At 31.1% G+C, this 24062-nt stretch overlaps 2 protein-coding genes across 5 annotated transcripts; both read left to right on the top strand.

The window, feature by feature from the left end:
- Nucleotides 1–5786: 5786 nt before the first annotated feature.
- On the top strand, nucleotides 5787–23770 carry LOC113509655 (protein Son). 4 transcript variants are annotated; one of them, XR_008253361.1, is made up of 15 exons: nucleotides 5787–6774; nucleotides 7339–7431; nucleotides 8115–8294; nucleotides 8916–9079; nucleotides 9592–9767; nucleotides 10233–10379; nucleotides 10533–10609; nucleotides 11106–11182; nucleotides 11585–11661; nucleotides 12531–12611; nucleotides 12953–13063; nucleotides 13704–13761; nucleotides 16152–16232; nucleotides 16840–17007; nucleotides 17395–17534. XR_008253361.1 is itself a non-coding variant. In XM_026893036.3 (14 exons), exons 1-14 carry the CDS (start codon nucleotides 5876–5878, stop codon nucleotides 23653–23655), a joined length of 2562 nt encoding a protein of 853 aa, XP_026748837.2. In that variant the 5' UTR covers nucleotides 5788–5875; the 3' UTR covers nucleotides 23656–23770. The 4 variants fall into 4 exon arrangements, 1 of the variants encoding a protein (XP_026748837.2); XR_008253359.1 differs by lacking the exon at nucleotides 13704–13761; XR_008253360.1 differs by having other exon boundaries at nucleotides 13704–16232.
- Nucleotides 17580–23503, top strand: LOC128201658 (uncharacterized). The gene is made up of 2 exons (XM_052899271.1): nucleotides 17580–20198; nucleotides 20723–23503. The coding sequence occupies exon 2, from the start codon at nucleotides 20728–20730 to the stop codon at nucleotides 21766–21768; it is 1041 nt and encodes a 346-aa protein (XP_052755231.1). The 5' UTR covers nucleotides 17580–20198; nucleotides 20723–20727; the 3' UTR covers nucleotides 21769–23503.
- Nucleotides 23771–24062: the final 292 nt, after the last annotated feature.

Genomic DNA, 24062 nt, shown 5'->3' with positions numbered 1-24062 from the left:
TGGTTGCGCAACTTATGTATTGAATAGAGCATTCCAAGTGCCAAGCTGTAGGAAGTTGATCAAGTGCAAACTCATTAAAAAAATCATATAAAAAATTGCACAGAATACATTTGCGTAACCAAAAACACTCATCTCCTATCCCTTAACGAGGTTCTATTGCTTCTTGACACAGTTAGTCCTCATTTAGGCGAACGCTTACCATTTCCACTCGTTGATCGGGCGGAAACTATTCTGTCTCATGGTTTAAAAAATTTTGGGACCCGTTATGATCTGTGTGATAAAAATGTTAGCGTATATTCGAAGTAGAGGTGTTGGAAATATATCGAGTTACATGAGAAGGAATTGTTCCCGTAACTGCACCACAGATTGCACAATTCGACAAATTAAAATTCAAGCACCTTTAACTTAAACTGATGGTATCCATTATGTAGGTATAAAATTGCATAACTTTCATTCTAATAAGTTAATGAATGATTTGTCGTTTTTAAATTGATTTGAATTATTTTATTAAAATATTAGATTAGATGAGATTTTATAAATTAAAAATTAACATGCATGAAATGAGATATAAACTGAAAACTAGCCTTTGTTATTTTGTTAAGTGTATGCCCCTATTAAAACTTTTACTAACGAATCTAATTAAGCCTAGTTTTCAGATACGATAAAATTTTCGACAACTCTGTTTTGCATACAAAGTGAAATCGAAATCATTTTGAGCCTTCCATACTAATTAACATACCACGTCTAGCTGTCAAATTAGTATGAAAGGATCAACATTTATTGTTGGTTTGCAATTCATGTTCCTTTCAGGAAAACTATTCACCTTCGCTAGTAGAATGCTCCTATAAGAAAATACTAACATTTCGGTTTCACTTGTATATAAAGCAATATACATTGTTGGATATTTGAAAAATCATCTAAAGTTTGATACGAAAAGTAGTTAGGTAGGTATTTTAATACGGGAATATATTTTACAACTACATACCTATATCGAGTATGTAGGCTATATTGGGCGTTTGCTGTACGTATTATAACCGTGGAAGATTAAGAAGTTAATCATCGATTTTAATTATATTGAGATTCTATTATGTGATACTATTTATTGCTTTGCGTTTAATGCTAGTATGTATAGTCATTGGTTTACCAAATTCATAGACTAGATTGTCTTCCGAAAGACTGGCAACTAGATAACAATGTGTAGAAATGATATCCGAGGTAGGATATTATTTATAAAAGTAACAACAAATGTACCTACCATACAGAAAAACATATTTTGTTTCAGTTGTGTAAGTATGCCTAAGTATCTAGTATTTATATTTAATTTGTTATTAAAATAAAATTGGTACGTTATATTGACTGTATTAAATGTTGCTCAATGCAAGGAGCTTCCATCTTAAATTCATAATTTGAGAAGCCAAATTTGAAAGTATAATTTTACTGGATTTCTAGAATTGTTCTTGTTCAGTGTGAAAATTTGTTGAAAACTATTCTATTAAAAATAATATGTTCGAATTTCGAATTTGGATTTTCTTTTAAATTAAAAGCATAGATACAAATAATATAATTACAAATAGCCAATTTGAATCGATGGCAACTCATTTGAAATAAAAACACTCATTACACATGCAATCATGCTATAAGCTTTCCTACTTAAGTGGATAATATCTACATCGCATATATGTAGTTCGAGAATTTCTTGTAAATTATTAATTGTAAGACCATATTTCCGAAACTATCCATAAATACATAATGGTTATTAAAGGACACGAGCTCCGTCCTTAGCGCTGCATTATTGCAGTGAAATCGCAGTTAAATTTTAATTCCTGCAGCTTTAAAGAATGTAGTGTCCATTCTGTATGATTTATCAGTTTATCACCTACCTTGCAAAGGTATTGAAACAATAAAGACATAACATAAAAAAGTGGTTTTATTTAAAATCTAAGTCCTCAATCCTCAATCTAAAATATTCGAACTAATTAAAGTACATGCGTAAAACAAAAATTTTATGTCTTTTTAATATATGAAAATGAAATTATGTACTAGCTTATGCTTATCATATAACGAACACAATGAAGTAAAATTAGTTTATTCAGAATGACGAATTCACTGGGAAGAAATTATCATGGTTACATGATAATTTCTGGAAGGACCACATGGAAATCAATCTGACAAGGTTATATTGCTTGCAATGAGGAATAGCTTCCCCTTGCTAAAGAATACTCCTAAATGTAAGTAGATATATTTATTAAGTACATATTCTTGCATAAAACGAAAAAGTTACCATTCTCTATTTATACAGAGATATAAGTTCACCTTTGCTTACTTTGTCACTAATTTGTTATTATAAATGTATGTTTTAGTGTAATAAAGTATATATATATATATATATATATATATATATATATATATATATATATAAGAGAAAGACTGAATGACCCGTGCCCACCCCGAAATCGTCTGGTGCCCACTCTAATCTCAGCAACAGAGCTTTCAGCAATAAGCAAAGACAAATCTAAGAGTAATGTTACAGAGTCATTTTTAAAGGGTTAGTTTAGAGGCTTTTAGAAATTAATCTTCAATACCCCAATGTATTTATCTCTAAAATTATAATTTTAGTTTAAATATGCATAAACGTTATAAAATTAATAACCACTATGAACTAAATTTATAATGGACTAGCTTTTACTCGCGACTGGTACATATTATGTTGATTGGCCGATATAATAGCCTATGTCCTTTTCCATGTTACATGACATTAAGCTTGTCATTTACACAAAATTTTCTTGTACAATACCAAAAGATATATTTTTTATACAACTTTGAATGGCAAACAAACTAACGACTCACCTGATAGAAAATGGTAACCGTCGCCTATAGACATGAGCAGTATCACAGACATAACAGAGTCTACTGTGTGTGTATATATATTAAGTTTTAATTTAAATTAACATTATAATTTTAATTCTGAGACATAACGATTATACCTAGATTAAAGGCAATAATTTCTTCACTCAATTCTTAGGAAAGAGTTATAATAATTCTGACATACAGCATTTAAAAACTTAACTTACTTAATACCTACTCTTAAATAACTGCATACATCTACACTACACTTTAAATTACGCAAAAATTATCAGAAATTGTTCATGAATTGAAAATGTTCATATCTGCCAGCAAACCGCTACAGACCTCCGAAATATTGTCGCTCTAATTTGTATGTAAGTGTTTATTGGATTTGCTTAACTGTTTATGGGAATATGAATAAAACGACGAGGACGGGAATTATAACAAACATTTTTGTTATAATACGTAGAAACTGCTGTAGGTACTTACTGTAATAAATCTATCTATACTTATAATAATTCTATAGAGAGGTCAATTCTGTACATGAAATATATTTTTCAAAATAACTATCAGGGGGTGATTAGTGATCGATACTGATGCCTAAAATGCAATCAGTAAAATTTTTGTTTGTCTATCTGTATGTTCGTTATAGAAACAAAAACTACTCGACGAATTTTACCAAAACTTGGTACAATTATTCTTCATACTCCTGGGCGGGTTATAATATACTTTCATCACGCTACGATCAATAGGAGCAGAGCAGTGAAGGGAAATGTTGGGAAAACGAGAGAAGTTACTCCATTTTCAAACTTCCGTCGCGTGTGCAGCCTTAATGGCCACTTTTTAAAATGTAAAAATGTCCACCCGTGCGACGCCGGGACGGGCCGCTAGTTATAAATAAATATTTCTTTGTTATAGAACTTCATGTTGGTAATACTGAGGAATTATTGTTCTCAAAATATCTACCATACAATAAATGTCTTAAAGATACTACCTTGGAGACTATCTACAATTTAATGCAACCCAAAAAAATTATCGTTTTGTGAGTATGCATTCATTCAGAAATCTATGCCTATGTACCTACTACCTACCACAGAGCGAGTAATCGCCTAAGAACAAGGAATTACATAGAAGAAACCAAGAACAAGAAATTATAAAGTAGGAATGATAAAATAAAAATTGTAAATCACATGGTTGTCTACTTTCTTCTTATTTAAATATAAATTAGTAAAAAGAAGATGAAAGATATACCATCACTTTCAAGTTTCTCAGTTCATAGCAGGCTAGCATATAGAAAATGTATACCGGTTTGGGGGGAAAGGGATTGTTAGCAATTGAGTTTGACAGCCTCATTGCTAGCAATATGCCCTATCAGGTCAATCTACACGTGGTTCCTCCTGGAAACCATCGTGAACAATTCTCGTTGAATTCGTCACGATGGGCTAACTGGTCTACTTCATCCTCATCTATCATCCTTCACTAGTGCCCCGCCGGTGTATACCGATAGCGCGGGTGGGGTTACTATTTCATTAACACCTATAAAAAAAATGTATACGGCCGTATAACCCTACTAAATTCAGGTATAACCTGCTTGCAAACTTTCTTCATAAACTGTATCGAATATATAATCTAGTAATGTAAAATTTGTCATTGACAAATAATTAACATTTCAAACATTTTCTAGCCATCTTTAATATCTATTACCTACTATTATTGTAGTGAAACATACTTGTTATGTACTAGAGATGAACGATATTTATCTATATTAATAAAATATTGACATTTAAATAAAAAATATCAAAATTAAACTATTGGTAAGGAAACTCGTAAATATCGAAATATCAATATTTTTTAACAAAATATTGTCATTGCTTTTTTTTTATTTATTTAATATTTTACAAAATACAAATGTATCACGGAATTCATATTTTATGAATTTCATTATATTATAATAATTAAACTAAAATCATTAAATGTACGTTAAATTACGTTATAAATATATTAGCAACGATACACAAATCTTTTAACATCAGTGTTTTTATGAACGATGTTGCGTCATAACTTTATCTTCAATCAGTCTCACTCATTCTTAGATAAACGTATGAAGTCAACTATTTCTTAGATTATTTTTAACACATAACTTATAGACTTACAGTCGATCTACTGTAACTGTTTCCTATTCTATCATAACACTAACGTACCTTAAAATTATAAAACATGGATATTTTTTGGTTTAGAATATCGAAATATCGATACTACGCTATCAATATCATTACTTATCTATATTTCATCAATATTGTTCATCCCTACTACATACGTTTATGGTTTGCTTCGTTCCCGAAATCTTTGTCCTTAAATTATAACTAACCCAGACTTGAAGAATTAAGACAGAATTAAATTGAGCAAGATAAACTAGTAGACTAGTTTATTAATTAGAATGAGAATAAATCATACCTGTTCTGCAAATCTTACTCGATTTAATATTATAGATAGAGCTATATGTAAATGTGGCATCATTGGAAATTTGAATCATATTTTTCTATTCTATCCTCTCTACAATCATTTGCAATTGTATATTCCTTAATTTCCTAAAAGTTTTCCTCCCCACTAATATTAATGTATTATTAAACTATAGCAACTGAGTAGTTTACAGAATCCTTTCTCATTTTATAGTAATGATATAAATATATAAAACTGTATATAATTATACATCTATTCTGTTTCAATCCAATTTTAGTTATAAATTTATATATTTATTTACTATTTTTAATTTATTATTATACGCTTGAATACCTTACATCTTCTCTTTCAACTCTACTATATTCCTGTTTTGTTCCGCGTCAATTTCTCTGCTTTTTAATCAAACTTGAAAATGGCTAGTGCTATCCTAAGAAGCCGAAACCAAAAAAAGAAAAAAACTAACCCAGACTAGATGTCACAATCATAATGTCATGTGTCATGTCATAGAAACAGCAATATGGCTTATTAATGTTTTCATTTTTATATAATTCACGTTTTAATTGTATTCTTAATGCAAATTAAAATGACTAGTTTGATAAATAAAATAGAACAATTAATTAAAAGGGAAAAAACTACTCCAGAAAGGAAACAAAAGGATGATTCAACTAAATCATCGAGTGAGATTTTGTCGGAGCTTTTCGGTGCTTTTAATGCAGATCCGCCTAAAATCGATGAAGTTACCGTAAAGAAATCAAAGAAGGGTAAAAAGAAACACAAAAAAGAGAAGAAGAAGCGCAGCCGGAGTAGCAGCAGCAGTAGTGATTCTGATGACAGTGAGTATTCCCATAAACGTAAAAAACGGAAAAAAAGTAAAAGCAAAAAACGTAAAGACTACGGACGATCTCCCTCGTATTCTCCTCGTTCAAGAACTCCTGTGCGAATTAAACATGATCCTGTGACAGTCAAAAGTGAAACCAAACATGCTAAAAAATCAGAAGATATTAAAGTCAAAGAGGAAAAGATCAAGACTGAAGTTAAAACTGAGAAAGTTAAAACTGAGCAAGTTAAAACAGAACCAAAAGAAGAACTTAAAAAGCAAGTTCCTATTAAAACGGAAGATTCAAACAGCATTAGTTTTATTGATACTAGTTTGATCCCTATGCCTGAATCTCCTAAAGATCAAAACGATCTGAGAAACAAATTGGACACTAAGAAAAATGAAACAAATACTGAAAATGATAAGTCCAAAGGTAAAATTCAAATTAAGAATTTAAAATTTAGTACTGTGTTTGAGGAGACTGTAAAGAAAGCAGAAGAAGAGGCAAGAAAAAAAGCAGAGAAATATGAAGAAGGGGAATACACAGATTCATCTAGTGATTCTGTTAAGGAAGTTGGGTCAAACTCACAGTTTCCCAAATCTTCAGACCCTGGAGGCATTCTCAAAAAACAAGCTGCAGAAGAATCTAAATTGTAAGTTCAATTATCACCATATTCATACTAGACAATACTCTAGACTATACAGTCTAGTATTACTTCTTCGGTGACAAATAACCTTATGGGAATACTTCAGTCAGTGAAAACCCTTGGGTTCTTGTTTTTAAAATTTCGATTGAATTCACCATAAAGTTAATACTACTAAAATTTGTTTTACATTTTTATAGTTTTTTTTTCTTCAGATGAATGGCTCTGCTTTTATCCCACTTTTCCCATTTTTCTATTTTTGCATTTTCACGGATGTTGTTTAGTGTATCTAAAAAAAATTATTGTAATTCTATTATATATGTGTTTTAATAGTAAAATACTCAAAACAGAGCTATACAGAAACAGACATTTTATTTCTTATACTTATACTATAATAAATTTATGTATTGTATAATTTCAATATGTTTAAAATTATGTATAATGTTAAAAAATGAAGATACTATTTTGTTTTGGAAGCATTTTAATACTTTTATAAACAATTTTTGTATAGTCATCTAACTAATAAGTTCATTCTCTATTATATTCAATATTATGTTATTTATATGATTGTAGATCTGAAGAAGAAAAAAATAGCACTAAAAAGAGCAAAACTACAGAGAGTTCCCGCAAATCTTCTAGAAGAGATAGCAGTAGATCTCGGAAAAGGTATGTGGATTTCAGTACTATAGTGTAAAAATTATTGTAACTTGCTTCAGGCTTCAAAGAACCTGTAAAACCATATCACAGATAAGGCAACACTCATTGGATTAATATTATAATACAATTATACATTATTATACAAATTCTGTAAGCATCTCTGCATAGTCTGTTGTAGCACAGATAATATAATACTATAATAGTAGTTGTAAGTACTGTTTTACAAATATATATTTAGAATCATCTATCTGAAATGAGGATATCCACAAAAGAAAGTGACTGAGGTAGCTTGAAGGATAAGAAAGCTAAGTGGCAATAGACTGACTACATTGCTTGAAGAACTGGCAACTGATGGAGAAGAAAGGTTCTAGAGTGGCAACCCAATACAGGCAAACACAATGTAGTATAACCTTTCACTAGATGAAGTGATAATCTCAAATACATTGCAAAAAGTCAGATGCATGTAGCTCAGGACTATTCCTTATGGTAGTCTATGAGGAAGCCCTATGTTCAGCAGTGGAAAAATAATAGCTGATATGATGATGAGCTGTACTTTTAAAATAAATAAAGTTGCAAATTGTTTTTAATACTTGAAATATGAAATATTGTCTGGTTATAGATTTAATGTTTATAAATACATTTAAAGTAAAATTGGTAAATGCAAAACACATCTATTAAAAAATATTGTTTAGATCTACAAGCAAATCGAGGAGGTCAAGGTCACGTTCAACAAGGCGGCATCGTCGTTCAAGTTCGAAATCGCGGCGGAGAAGTAGATCCCGACATCGGTCAAGATCGCGGAGAAGGTCACACTCTAGATCCAGAGTGAGGTCCCGTCATCGATCGCCCCGACATAGGAGTAGAAGGTCCAGGTCAGACTAAATTTGTTTGTAGTTACTGTATACATATAGATAGATCATCCCACTTATTCATAAAAACATTAAATGACTCAATAATTCTATTTTACCTATTGGCGTGTTTATTTTTTTTTTAAAAGAAAGTTACCAAATACTATAATAGTTAGAATAGATTTGTAGACTAAAATATTGTATACACATATATGACATGAAGAACGATATAAGTTACTTTTTATCCCAGATAATAAATATATCATGCAGACAAAGTCACTGCTAAAAACTAGTATCATATAATTGTAACTAAACAATGTATGTTACTAATATATGTTGTAAAAATAATCTATGTTGCTAAACTGTACATGAGAAATATTTAAGAAAAGTTAAAATGTGAACTCTTAATAAGACAAATAGATGCCAAAAGGATTATTTTTAGAAATTTCATCTGTCTTTTTTTGATATGTTTGTTCATGTATAATAGTGCGCCACCTACCCTTTGTCTTTTTTTCTTTTCTCAATGTCCTCTACCTAAAGGTTGTCTGGAAGAGATTGATCATTTCTTATTACAATTAAATGTATTTACTATTTTATAAATGGTGCAATAAAGTATAAAATAAAATAATTGTTTATTGTTTATAGATCACCTACTGGAGTAAAATTAGCAGATAGTGAGAAGAAACGTCTTCTGGAAGTAGCCAGAAGGAATGCAATTAATATGCTCAAAAATGGCGCAGTCCCCGCCGGTGCAGCTGCATTGCCGCCGCATACGAGAAATCAAGTCATGGCTGCCATACAATCTGGTGGTAAATAAAAAATCATACACATAAATGTAAAGTTTTGCAATGTTTGATACTCTTCAAGAGTATGACGGATGAACCAGCCATCAGTGCCTTTAACCATATTTTAGAAACCTCACAAGTCATGTACTAATTTTTTTTTTTTTTGCAAATATTAAAATATATATACAGTGTGCTGACTCAATGGCTGATAGCATTAATAATTTAAGAATGATTATTTACTTATCCACAATACTCATGAACAGGTAATACTTGCAGATATTGATCTGCTCTAAACACTATAACTGATTTTAATATTATATCTTGTATTTTTTTAAATACATTTTACTATAGACCAGTAGATTTATAAAAAAAAAACTTAACAAAATTATAAAGTAATGAAATATTGATTGTATATAAAATTAAATGTTTATGAAAATTGAATATAATAATAAAGTATTGAAATATTTATAAATTTTATATACAAACTACTTTCACACAAGATTCTTAATATGTTAATCACCAATTAAAATCAACAGGTAAATCTGTTGATGAGCTAACAGACTTTTGCAAGCATTTGTCAAAGAAGGAAGCTCTTGGTGAACTGTCTTCAGTGTCCTCAAATGATGATGATATGAGTGAAAATGAGGATACCCTAGCATTCCATCATCCATTCCTTGTAAAGGAAAAAGCACCTATTGTCATGAATATAAGGGTAAGTTCAAAAAGATATTAAACTTTTTTATACATTTATTTTATGTAGAATGAAATCATAAATATAAGCATACTTTATAACTATGAAATTGAATGTATTTCATTAATAACAATAAACTTAGTAAAAATAACATTTTAGTAAATTTTCTTTAAAAAAATAGTTTGTACGTTATTCACCTGCAATCAAAAAAGATAAAGTAGTATATTATACCACCACAGATCAAATAGTTTTTAAAAATCAACCTAATTCTCTCCATATCCTCATCAATCTAGTAAATTCATTTCAATTTTGTTGACTAATAAAATGTGATATAAAACGCAATCTTGTACCACATTTTATTATAGGTGTTCTGTCAACTGTTGGTTTATGTAAAACTACTGGTGGGTTACTATTACAAAATGACGAGGATATAAATAGAACTATTTTAACATAGCCCTCACTCTACCTTAATTTTACTATATGCAGGGTGGTGCCCCATTACCTATCAAAACTACTACACTGCCCGTAGCCAACAAAGAGGAACTCAGACTCCAGTTTCCAGTATCTTCTGGCTCCCAGCACAGAGAGAAGGCTTCAGAATGGGTCCCAGTCTCGCCACCTAAGAAAGATATGGTAATTAGATTTATTATACAATTTAAAATTATTTTATTCCCTTTTTTAAGCAAATATTTCATTATAACTTTTCTGCCTATTTTGAGTTAGTTATATAAGATGTAATATTATTTTAAACTGTCATCTTTTAATGTATAACTAAATGTTTTCCAGCAAGTTGCAAAGCTAAATTCGAAGCCAACAAAAACAACAACAACAGCGATCGCTTCAAACACTGCAGAAACTGCAAAGTAAGTTGTTTTATATTAAATAAATAAATTAATATCTTAATACCCTATGTAACTATTTAACCCCTCTGGTGAGCATTACATTAGCCTCATTTTATAATCAAGTAGTAACTTACTATGACTTTGCACAGCTGAATTAGCATATGAAGTGTCCTATGTGTTAAAATAAAACCTTACCCAATACACTATTACCAAATTTCATTCAAATCGGTTCAACTGTTTAAACGTAAATGAGTAACAAACATCTAAACATTTGTAAAATAAATAATGTTTTTTTAGTTATACAGTATATTTATTAACATTATTGTGACATCGTTGTTTTATTCTTGCCTGACAATTATTATTATTTATTTACATGTATTTAAAATTAGAAACTTGAAACAGTAATATCCCTAAGGCCATCTAGAGTAGTAAAACGAGAAGAATATAATAAGAACGCCGGGATAAAGTTGTCCATAGTACTTATTTACAAATATATTTTTTAATATTTGTCCATCAGGCCGGGTCCGCTTGCGCTACCAGCTCCGCCCGTACCCGAAACGCCTGCCTATATGAAGAGTTTCACATCGGGAACCCGTAAGTATAATATTTATATCTAACCTACCATGGAAGTCTTATTTACCTGGCATCAAATGTAGAAGTAGTAGTAATAATCTCTGCTTATTATTATTTTTAATTTTTATATATAATAAGTATCACACGATCATACCAATCGTCTGATCCTGAAGTTAAGATAAGCTGTGTTATGAGAAGCCAAGGAACGAATACCTGGAGGCACAACTCAGAACACCCACAACCAAATCAATTAAAATGTTTGTCCAAATTGAGCTGACCAAGAATGGAAACTACGTACCTACCACATCGCAACGGAGGTTGTATGTCGTGTATATAATATAGTCCATTTGGAGTAAAATTATATTTATAGAAATATCAAATTGTTGTTTATTGTGAAACACTACAGTTAGTTTATTTTTCTAGAACTGTCTTCAGTACCCCCTGCGTTACCTGCGCCAGGACCTCAAGCATACCCACCGGGAATTGAAAATTCCAAAATAGTAAGTTTGTTCTAAAACTATCATAATTTAAGATTCTGCTTCACAAAAAAAAAAAACTAATTTCGTCGTAGCAGAACAATTACTTTGATTTAAAAAGCAATTTATTAACTATCAAGTTTCCTCCCGACCATCTGGATGAGTGGCGATCTTCCACCGTGCATTTTTCAAGGCACTTTCTTGCACACACACACCACTCTTTGGAATCAACTTCCAGCAACAATATTTCCAAAACGATACATCACAACCTTCAAGAAAAGAGTATATTTCTTTTTAAAAGGCCAGCAGCACACCTGCAATGCATTTGGTGTTGTGGGTGATCATAGGCGGCAATAGCCACTTACCATCAGGTGAGCCGCATGCTCACCTGCCCCCTATGTTATATAAAAAAAATCTTTGAAACCAGATTAGTCTTGGTAAATATATCCTTTCAGATAAAATTTTTCAAATCAGTTTATAACTGACGGAGTTATGAAATAACAAACAAAAAATATAATCGAATTGAAACTTCTTTCTGTTTGAAATCATTTAAAAAGAATTTACTATTTCGATATTAGCTCATTGCACTATAAAAGTAAGTTGAATTTAGGATCTTACTACCTTTTGTATATAGAAATATTTACTATTTTTACATATACAAAAAAAAATGTAATATCTTAAAATTACATTCTATTTGTTTTTCTGAATTATATTTTAGGAGAACTGAAATAATACATTAAACATTGAAATACTTACTTATATATTAAAGTAGATAATATTCATTTAATACAAGAAGATAATATGAATTGTATTTCTGCATAACCAAATAAGAGAATGCATGACAAAAGTAGGAATTTAATTTGAAAATACTTAGAGTATATTTTTTCTTTTAGGATGTAGCGTCGATCGTCTCCCAAAAAATAGCAATGATACGCAAAGAACAAGAGGAAAATGAACTATCTAATACTTGCGGAGTAAGTTTATATTACTTTTTTATCATAAATACACTATAGTATTAGTTTTATGTAATTTGCCTTGATAGGGGCAGAGTCACGCCTGTTTCTAATATTAAGCAAGATGCTGATCGATTGATTCGATCTGAAAAGTAAAGAGTAACAAAAGCATGTGGTTCTTCAAAAAGTAGGTACCTAACAAGATTATGTTGTCAGTGCATACTTGACTTTTCAAAAAGTTTAAACATCTATGAGTCACAGTAACTATTGAGACAATCCGTATGATTGTTCGTCACATTTACGACATAAAATAAGCATTGCCTAATTAATTATATTTATGGATAATTTTCTTACACCAACAGTTTGGCTGGTCATCGAAGGATTCTACCCTGGGTCAGTTCACAGGATCAACAGGAGCACAAATCCTTACACCCAGGGAATTAGCTAGTGGAGTCCAAGCCTGGGCTAAGAAGGTACACACTGATTTGCATATATACTATTTAAAAATCAGAATAGTAAATATTTTTCTAGCAATTCGAAGTTACAGTTCCATTCAAAATGTTCCAAAATTTGTTCTTTATTTATCACATTTCTTTTTTCGACTCGTGTATATATAACTTGTAATGAATACGAATTGAAATTCCATTATTTATTCATTCGTAAAATTGAATATTTTTCCCAAGGGAGACATACATCAAAATATAGAATAGTTCAAGAATAGTTCCATATTTTGTTTTATCCTCCTAAGGGTAAGTCGTTCAATTTTACAGATACAATTACTGGATTTAAACTTATTATATTGTAGCTGTTATACACATAGATTAATGTGATAATTAAAGAACAAACAACGTTTAAAACAAAATCAAAAGAATCAGATATTAGTTTTAAAGTTTCAAACAAAACATGACTGGTGTAATGCTATCTTATCTTGTACTAAAATCCCTCCATATCCAAGCCTACTTTTTTGACAGCATGTCGCTTTACATCCATACAAATAATCCGTTTTACCGCCAATAAGATCCGCCATTTTTATTTAGTACAAATACATATAGCAGAACTAAGTCCTAAGTTTTGTTTGATACTTTAAGTCTGTCCAAATGAATTTTCTTTCAGCTCAAAGTGCCATCGGTCGGGATACGCGTACACTGATGATCCAGTTTGCGGCCTATCGGTCAGAACTTATAATACTCAAGTATTATGCTTTCTGACCTCTTTCATTGTGATTGTAGTGTGATGATTTCAACAACAATAAACACTGGTCAAAATTTAGAAACTTATTAGTTTTACAAATTATTCATACCTCGAAAATGATCTATGACCAATATCACATACATTGACTGTACTTTACATAGTAACCTATATAGATATGTGCTAGGATATATCATGAATTTGAAAATAAATTATGTACTTATTTATCTAAAACGATATCATAGATTATCCAATTCTAAACATGACAAGCATATTTTTCCTAACATTTGATGTATTTACAAGTATTATTGAAAGTTGCGATAATATTTATACCTATTGTCAAGGATTTGATAAGAACATAAACCTGATAAAGAAAATTCTCCTTAACGCATCAGTACAGACTTCCGCCTGAATGTTTTATAATCCATACAAAAAAGTTACGTAAAATAAACTAAAATTATATATTCACATGTTTTATAGTTTATTTCAATATATTTTACAAATATCATGCTTAGTAAATTGACGTATTTTCTAAGAAATAAATCTAGTTGATTTAAAGTTATTTTACTATTCTGCCAGAAAATTTAAATTTATATAACGGTGCTATTCTATATGATTTTTTTAATCTCTTTGACTCAATTTATTCATAAACAATTGTTTGTTGTATACAAATATTGTAGTGGACACAAAATATATTTTCTAAATATAAATTATATCCACTAAGTCATATTTATTACAGCTACACTTACATGCTTTTATGCGCAATTGTTTTTTTTTTTTTCTCAAAATAAATATGTCACAAAAAATCCTATTTATAAAATCTTATATACAAAGAAACATCTTAAGGCTTCGTTCACACAACAAACAGGGAAATAATTCGTTAATAATTACGAATGTATGAATATGAATCGTTTTTATTTTTATAATGCTTCTTGTCTTACGATCGTACACACACTTCGAATATTTACGACTTTTTATCTACATATCGAATTTTCGTTATATTCGTCTTTTAACGAAACTATTAATAACGAATCGTCAAAAACCGATATGTGTGTGAAAGTGAAGGGATCCCCTTAATACATTGTAGTGTATTCTATAAAACATAATCGTTCCTTGATTGTTGTTGTCATCATCACTTCTAAGTTCGTATTCTGTTGGTTCGTGTAAAGAGAGAACTTGTGAAGTTCGCTCGTTACACCATCAAATGTTTTAGCATCAACTGTAATGATAATCCTCGTGCCATTCCGTATGGCATGCCAATTATCATTACCAAACAAATTTTGCTAACAAATATTCAGTTTTCCCCTTACGTTGACTGACTATATCAAAGCCCACACTATCTATGTAAATTTAAAAATATTTTATCGATATTGTTATATCAAGTCACGTATATTTTATCATAATACATTAATTTACAACTTCCAGATTTATTACCTTTTATATCTTTATTATATCTAAATACTTACATAATTTATATTTAAACATTATATCTACGTTTTCACATATATAAAATATTGCACAAGTCAGTCTCAAATATTACGTATTATTTAATAGATAGCCTTGCAATTCTTTGGGCTTGTCAATTTACTATTATATCGTCTAAAACATTCGCGTGTAATGTAACATCTAAGAAACAAGCATATGACATCAATGGATATCCTATGTCGATTTCCCGTATCCGCATTTGTACACGTCTGTCGACTGTTATCGCGAATGAAAGGCTCAGCGCTATATGGATTGTACAATTTATTACCTAAGTGTATACGCTGCGCCTTTGTGAAAACAAAAAAATTAAAGCTAAACGTATGCAATGCAATTTGAAAGGTGAATCAGAATCTCAGAATTTAAGGTGTCAATCATTAAATTTATTTTTATTTTGACCCTTAATTATTTTTCTTCTACAATCGGTTAACTGTGAACAGTCATAATATATACGTACAAAATCACGCCTTTCTCCCATTGAGGCAGGCAAAAACTTAAGAATCAATGCACCAATTCAAACAGATCTCTTTTACTTCTCCCACATTTATTAATCTTATTTATATGTTCTTCATCAAAGTAGCTGTTGGTGACCTATTTCAGAGTCATCTAGCAAACTCTACTGTACTTGTGGTGTTCTACATTTCATCTTTGTTTCGACATACGCTTAGCTTAAAATGCGCGTACAGATGCAGAGGCGGTTCTAGCATGTCCACAAAAAAACTCTAAGATATTTAGTAAAAATTTTTACCATACTCGTGTAATGTAACTATTTATATTACATAAACATGCTCGCAGTTTATACGCACCTTTAGTTTCTAATTCGAAGTAAAAAGAGGCCGGCCTCAAAGGAAAGCATGGCTACTATGGGGAATTCGTGAATATTTGTTGCAGCTTTTAAGTGATAAGGAGATGCTCGCACCTCGTTACCGCATGGTCTACAGGTGATAAGAGCAATGTTCCCATGAACGTGAGGTAAGTATCCATCGACGGGGATATAGGTACATTTATATACCAACGATCCAACATAAATAAACACTAATTATCTATATATATATAGAGAAATGTGTTTGACCTATTTATTGTGTATAATTATGATATTATATATATATAATACGCAAAGTTATTTTTTTATGCAAATATTAAAACTATTTTTTAATTCTTTATCCATTCGGCCAATAAGAAATTTAATAGAAGATATATATATTTACATATACTATTAAACTTATTGTGATCTCTGAAAACGTTCTGGGAACTGTTCCTCTAGCGTTGAAAATTTTGATAAATCATTTACTTAGTTTTTAATAACTTTAAATATTTATAAGATATACTATATATATAATATTAGGCCATGTATTTAATACCTATTACTCAGAATAAAGATATTATCGTTTATAGTAGCACCCACTTGCGACATGTAGCTGTAGTGTAAAATTTCATGTTTCTAGGCTCAGCACTTTTGACTGTGCGTTGATCAATTCACCTTTTTGTCTGTTCTATTAATATGCCAATAATTATATACAATTTTATACTTACGAATAATATAATTATCACAATATAAACTAGATTATTATATATGTAGGATCAACTAGTCCGCGCAGCCCCAGTCGAAGGTGGAATGGGTATGCACCTACTCCAGAAGATGGGTTGGACTCCAGGCCAGGGTTTGGGCAAAGAAGGCACAGGGACTCTCCAACCATTGTTATTAGAGGTCAAACTCGATACAAGAGGGCTGCAGTCGAAAGAAGAGGTCAGTAGCAGACCAAACAAAGCTGTAAGTAGAACTTGAATATGGGTATGGTATGGTGGATTAAATTACCGCTTGTAGTTTGTAATATGTAAATAATTAGTTTCATCACGCTGATCAATAATTATATTTACTAATAGCTATTTTACATATAACCAGGTTATTAAAGCGAATATTTATAGTAATATAGTTTTATATGTTTGTATAGTTTTATTATTTATTTAATTTATTATAATTTAAATTACTTAACCGTAGTTATTTTAATGATATTGTAAATTTAAAATTATATTGATTCAGGTAAATTTAAACTATATCAAAATTTACTTATTAATATTTTTTTTTATAATTACTTATGTTAGCATGAGTTATTGTTCTTATTGTTTTTTTCAGATGAAACCTCACCGCCAGGGTCGTAGTAGAGGGGGCCCAGCTCCACTGATAGCAGGCGGCAAGCACCCGGTGTCGTTACTAGGCGAATACTGTTCTAAACAGAAACTTGGTCCACCTGAGTATAACCTTTGCTTTGAATGCGGCCCTGATCACAAGAAGAATTTTTTATTCAAAGTTAGTAATGTAGTTTTTTAAAATTATTTAAGAGCCCATTTATTCTTCTCTTTCCGTAGGTAAGCATTTTTTTCTTTTATACAACTTAGAATGGCAAACAAGCTGACGGCCCACCTGATAGAAAGTGGTAACCGTCGCCTATAAACATGAGCAGTATCATGGACATAACAGAGTATACTGTTTCGCCCATGATAACCCCCCATGCATTGCCATTCCTGAGGACTCGGGTGTTATTCCTCTGTACCCAGTAAATTCACGCCATATCCCACCCTTCAAACCAAAACACAGCTGTGCAAACACAACTGCTTCACGGTTAAAATGGTAAGCAATTTATTTATTTATTGAAACAAACAACAGTACAATACAATACAATACTAATGTCAGTATATCAATGATATTTGCAGTACAGCTAAATAGTACAGTTCATCTCATACATTTAGTTCAAGTTTATAATAGGGCTGATATAGCTAAATAAATAATAAAAAAAATAATTAATAATGTATATGTATGGTGGTTTTCTTGAAATCTTATTACACTATTGTACAGGGTAAACCCGAAATAATTAGCGATACGTAAAAACTGTGTGTGTGTGTGTGTGTGTGTGATATATTTTTTTTTAATCTTTTATTTAGAGGCTTTTATTCTGTAAAAAATTTTGAACGTACTATACTCTCAACTCAACAGCTGAACTCACTGTATTGTTATGCGAAAGTAAAAGATTTTTGTCGTTTTTCGATCCATATTTCTTTGGTGATAATATTGTAATCGCTAGTAGAACATTCCTTTCAAAATATACTTATAATTTTGATTTCACCCTTTATAGTTGTAAACGACACCGACTTTATAATTATGGCTTTAAATAATAAGTTAGGCCTAAAAAATCACACTTCATCGTAAATAAATATCACAATAGAATTAATAGATATATTAAAAAAAATAGTCAAAACTCGACGAGACATGGTAATATTTTTTCAGTTAATCAATTATTTAATTTAATGTATACAACATTATCTTTAGCTCATATGTATATACATATATAACACAAATTTAACAATTCAGTTTTGGTGAATCGGCTATGTCTACAGATGGGCAAAGCACCGGGTTTAAACCCGGTGCTTTGGTAAAAACCCAATAAACACCCATAAACTCCCATAATCACCCAAAAAAATAGGTTTTTACGTATTTTTTTGAAAATATGTAAGTAATACCAATAAATTATTTTTATAAATTGTATTGATCAATTCTACAATATTAAATAAAACGTTAACTAATAATATTTCAGGAAATTTTAAAAATCTATATATAATAAAATGAAAGTAATTAATTTTCAGTGTTTTCATGTTGCAGTTGATCAACATGTTGGCCTTTTGCTTCCCGTAGATACTTTAAAATTTCTTCATAACACCTCGTTCGCACACATGGCCGTATATATTTAAATTCTTGAGCCACTAACAGTCCGAAATACTCATTTCTTTTATCCTCTTCTCCATAAATTAAGCATTTAGAACAGTTTGTTTCTTCTTTCAGTAAATTTTCTTTTACTTTATCCTCGTTTTTTTCTTTGTTGCGACGACGCTGGGTAAATCATCTGGACACTGGGTCTCACTATCGCCAAATATATTTGGAGATCGGCTTCGGCTACGGCTTGGCAGACATTTTTTTCTTTCTACAATTTTAAATTAAATTTATTAGAATAAATGCTTCGAACACACGCGATCTAAGTACCTTTTGTGTTTATTATACCTTACCTACCTAGGTATAAAAAGAGTACTTACGTAGATTTTCTTTTATTAACTGTTTTATACGAAGATCTTGATCTCTCAAATTAGCATCCATTTTACTTCCAGTGATTATCAACTAAATTAATAATCCACAAAGTATTAAATAACGTTTTTATGAAATATTTAGCACAAAAACAATACCCTTTAAATATCGATCGTCAGTAACTGTGGCTGACTTACCTATATTCTAGCAAGCAGGACTGCCAGATGTGAAGGGGAAATCCCCAATAAATTGTTGCATGTGACTGATGATGTGAGCATGTTCGTTTCATAATAAAAATGTTGCCAGGTAACCAAAAAGTCGTATGTTTTTGTGCGAATTACGATCATAATCTTTACGATCGTACATTAAAAAATAGACAAATAATAGTATGAGTACGATTTAAATCGTATATCTGTCAACCCTGCTAGCAAGACAGCGACAAAATCACGTTGCATAACAATGTAGCCCAAGCTTATATCTTATGAAATATACGGAAGAGATACGGACTTAGAAAAAACAGAAATGTTGTTCTTTGTGGAAGTCATTGATGAAATTCTATGTATTTTAGCCCGCAAACTTTCTTCAAACAAAAACAGCGCCATCTAGTATCGAGTTCTGTAATTATCTCTTTGTTTATGGATTTGAAGTAAGACCGCCACGCATGCAATACATTATGACTGGGGATTCCCCTATTCGTCGACGCTGAATATGAGGCGACGACAATCACTGTCAAACGTGTTCACTATTACTCTGACTCTGGTAACGTGACTTCCTGGTAACGTGTTAGGTAGGAAAAGCAGTAAAAAAGTGCATATTAAGGGAGCAGATTTGAAATAATATTTATACTTAACAAGAAATAATTAAAGGTAAGTGGATTTTTGAATGATACAATTATATCATGATCACTTAACAATTTTAACTTAAAATTAGATGTATTATTACAAGCTTTTATTTAGCTTGCGTTATGTAAATAAAAGTATGTAGGTATGTTCGTATGTTGATGCAATTATCCTCAATCCTCAACCGACTGGGATAAAATTTTCCATACACGTTTATTTTGGATGATAGTGCATAGTTAGCTGAGAGTCGTCATTGGATAATAATGGTGGATAGCCTAAGATGTGTACTAGATATTTATTTTTAACATAATATGCGTAAGTACCTAATCGAATTAAAGAAGTTGCTGAGAAAAATACAGAACAATACGATAATAAACTAGCGTCTGCGTTTAATCCTCCGAGGAGATGTAATTTTACAAAGGTTTTTTGTATTTATTTTATTATTTTTTTAATAAATTTATTGTAAATAACAAGAAATAATCATTGTAAAAAAATAGGCACTCTATTGTTGAATTTTCGTCAGACCAACTAATCATCGTTCATTTTTTTAGGTTCAATGGGGAGACCTAAAGATTTACGCATATGGGAGCACTACCGTACTTTACCAAACAAGTCTGTTTCTTGCAAGCTTTGTAATAAGGTCTACAAATTCAGTAATGCTGCCAAAATGCTTCAACATCTTATCACTTGTCCAAAATCTCCAGAAACATTAAAAGACTCTATGAAACTTATAAAAGATAGCTCGTCCAAAACCAAAATGTCTGGACTGTCAGAGATAGAGACAAATGATTCTTTTATAAGCCCCTCGTCGTCTGCTAACACTACAATAAATGCTGAGTTTCAAGACACCGATGATCATATAAAAACAGAATTAGCGAGAGCTATATTTGTAACAGGGACGCCATTATCGATGGTGCAACATCCTTTATGGATACAATTTTTCGAAAAATTGCAACCAAAATTTAAAATACCTTCACGTAAAGCTTTAGCGACAAAATACTTAGATAAAATATATAGAGAAATGCGTTTTGAGTTAAATGAGGAACTAAATGCTTGTAGTTACTTACACCTTCAGTGCGATGGCTGGTCTAATTTAAGAAATGAAGGAATAATAAACTTTCTTATATCAAAACCTCAACCTGCATACGTTAAAAGTTTGAATACAGAAAGTAATCCTCACACTAGTGAATACCTTAGCCAAGAAGTTGAAAAAGTAATGAAAGTGTATGGAGCAAATAAGTTTCTTGTACTTATTGGCGATAACGCTAGAAATATACAAAAGGCATTCGAATTAACAAAACTCAAATATCCACATGTTGTTCCTCTCGGTTGCTGTGCACATATCCTTAACTTGTTGTGCCAAGATATTGTAAAGATACAAGAAGTAACTGTGTTTATTATGCAAGCTATAAATATAATAAAAACTGTTAAAAGGAGTCAACGATTAAGTTCCTTGTTGATAAAATCAAGGCAGGGTGAAGATTCTACACAAACACTAAAATTGCCTTGTGCTACAAGATGGGGAAGTCATGTTACTTCGTTAAAAAGTTTGAAAGCAAATAAGATAGCTTATTATTTATTATTAATTAACAGTTAGAGAAGATGTGGTAATTTCAAGAGATATTAAAGATTTAATTCTAAGTGATGATTTCTGGACGAAGACAGGGGAATGTATAAGTATTTTGGAACCAGTCACTGAAAGCATATTTTACTTAGAGAGCGACCAGAATCGTTTGCATCGCACATACATTACATTTAGAGATGTACAAGCTAAGATACGTTTTGCATTAAATGAGATTTCGACATTGAGCGAAGAAAGCAAACAGCAGATTCTAACATCAGTATCTTCAAGATGCAATATGGCAATGAGGCCAATACATTTTGCAGCATATATTCTAGACCCCAGGACTCTAGGAGTCGAACTTACTCAAGAGGAAGAACTTAAGGGTATGGAGTTAATCTACAATTTAAGCCAACACTTAAGTTTGTCAAATGTAATGGCAGATTTGGCGTGTTATAAAGCTAAAGAAAACTTTTGGGCCAGAGGATTTGTATGGAGCTCATTAGATAGCATTGAGCCCCTAATATGGTGGAAAGGTATTTGTGGTTCCACTGAGTTAAGCAAAGTAGCGATTCGTATTCTATCAGCTCCCTGTACTTCGGCAGCCACTGAGCGTTCCTTTAGTATCCAAGGCTACATACATAATAACAAAAGAAATCGACTTACAACTGAAAGAACTGAAAAAATTTCATTCATTTGTTATAACTGGAATCTTAAACATAAAGCTGAATGCGAGGACATTCAGTTTAATGAAGAAAATACCTTAGAAGCTTTCATTGAGCAAGTAAATGAACATAACAGTTTAGACGAAATAGAGCCTATCGAACCTATACAATTCATCGCTTGTAATAACTCTGAATCTGACAGTGATTGACTGTAGTTTTACATTTTACTTTCATCTCTTTCTTAATAAACTCAAAATCAAATTAAAAGTTTTTTATTCTGTAGGCTGCATAATAATATTGTCTATGTCCAGTATAGTGGACGTCTTGCGGCTGAGATGACGATGATGAAGTACAAAATCATAAACACCCAAAAATTTGGGTGTTTATGGGGTTTAAACCCAATAAACCCAAAACACCCGGTTTTTACCCACCAGACTTTAAACCCACCCAGGTGGATTGCCCATCTCTAGCTATGTCCATTTGGTTTGGTGACGTCTCTCGATAAGAAGTTGCTAATGACTGGCGATGGATATAAGTAGAAAACAAGGCCAATAACGCTGCTAGGATGGCGATAAGAAAAATAAACTATAAATTACTGTGTTATAAATTTAGTTATATATTATTAGCTTATAGTAGAGGGAGACTACAACAGTCATTGCCTTGGGTACCTCTGTCCCATTCATGTTTCTGCCATTAAGCAGACATTTACATGGTTGTTTCGGTTTGAAAATGGGATATGACAATGAAATTACAGGGTACAGAGACAACACCTTAGTCCTCAGGAATGGCAACACACTATACTCCATTATGCCCATGGTATTGTTCAAGTATATAGGCGACGGTTACCACTTTTCATCAGGTAGGCCGTCAGCTTGTTTGCCATTCAGTTTCATAAAAAAAAATAGAATATACCTACTCAAAAGACACAACAACGTTCGTTAGTCTTGTTCTAAGCCATCTATTCTTCAATGATATTTTGTACATAATTTTTAAGTGCATCAATAGCTTCACAAATTCGTAAATCAATACGATAGATAATATATCTATACCTACTTGTACAGGAAAAACATTATCAAGGTTATTCTTCATTTCAATAAATTGTCATTAATAAATCTTGTACAGATTGTTATGTTGTTTGTCACAGGTAAAAGTAGCTGGCACTGAATATCAACCGGCAGTGGCGAGCGCCAACAAGAAGCAAGCTAAAGCCGATGCTGCTCAGCTCGCATTACAAAAGCTTGGCATTGTGACACAATAATTAACATAAACAATACAAAAATAATTATATTGGCTATTGTTTGTACCTTTGTATTGTAAAATAATATCAATAAATGTACCTAATATTATTTATAACATTATTATATAAATTATAATCTGTGTATTTTTATTATTCCCCTTCCCCTGCTTTAGGGCCTGCAAAAACAATTTTTACTACATACTTTTTATCTGTCAAAATAACAACTAACTTGCATTTCATTACACTGATAGTGTCTGATAACACAACTTTTGTTATTGTACTAATTTTATAGATTTTTTTAAATTCTTCAGAATTGACAATGATATAAAAAAATATTAACCACCTTTTTGAAATCAGTTAAGAAAACCTATTATTAGTGTAGATTAGAGGATATTGAATTCTCTAACAGATACTACATTCTCTTTATT

This window comes from Galleria mellonella, unplaced genomic scaffold (assembly GCF_026898425.1).
Source record: "Galleria mellonella isolate WM207_F2 unplaced genomic scaffold, CSIRO_AGI_GalMel_v1 utg57, whole genome shotgun sequence".
Taxonomy (NCBI): domain Eukaryota; kingdom Metazoa; phylum Arthropoda; class Insecta; order Lepidoptera; family Pyralidae; genus Galleria; species Galleria mellonella.
The sequence above is the reverse complement of the archived record's forward strand: the minus strand, read 5'-3'. Positions and strand labels throughout refer to the sequence as shown.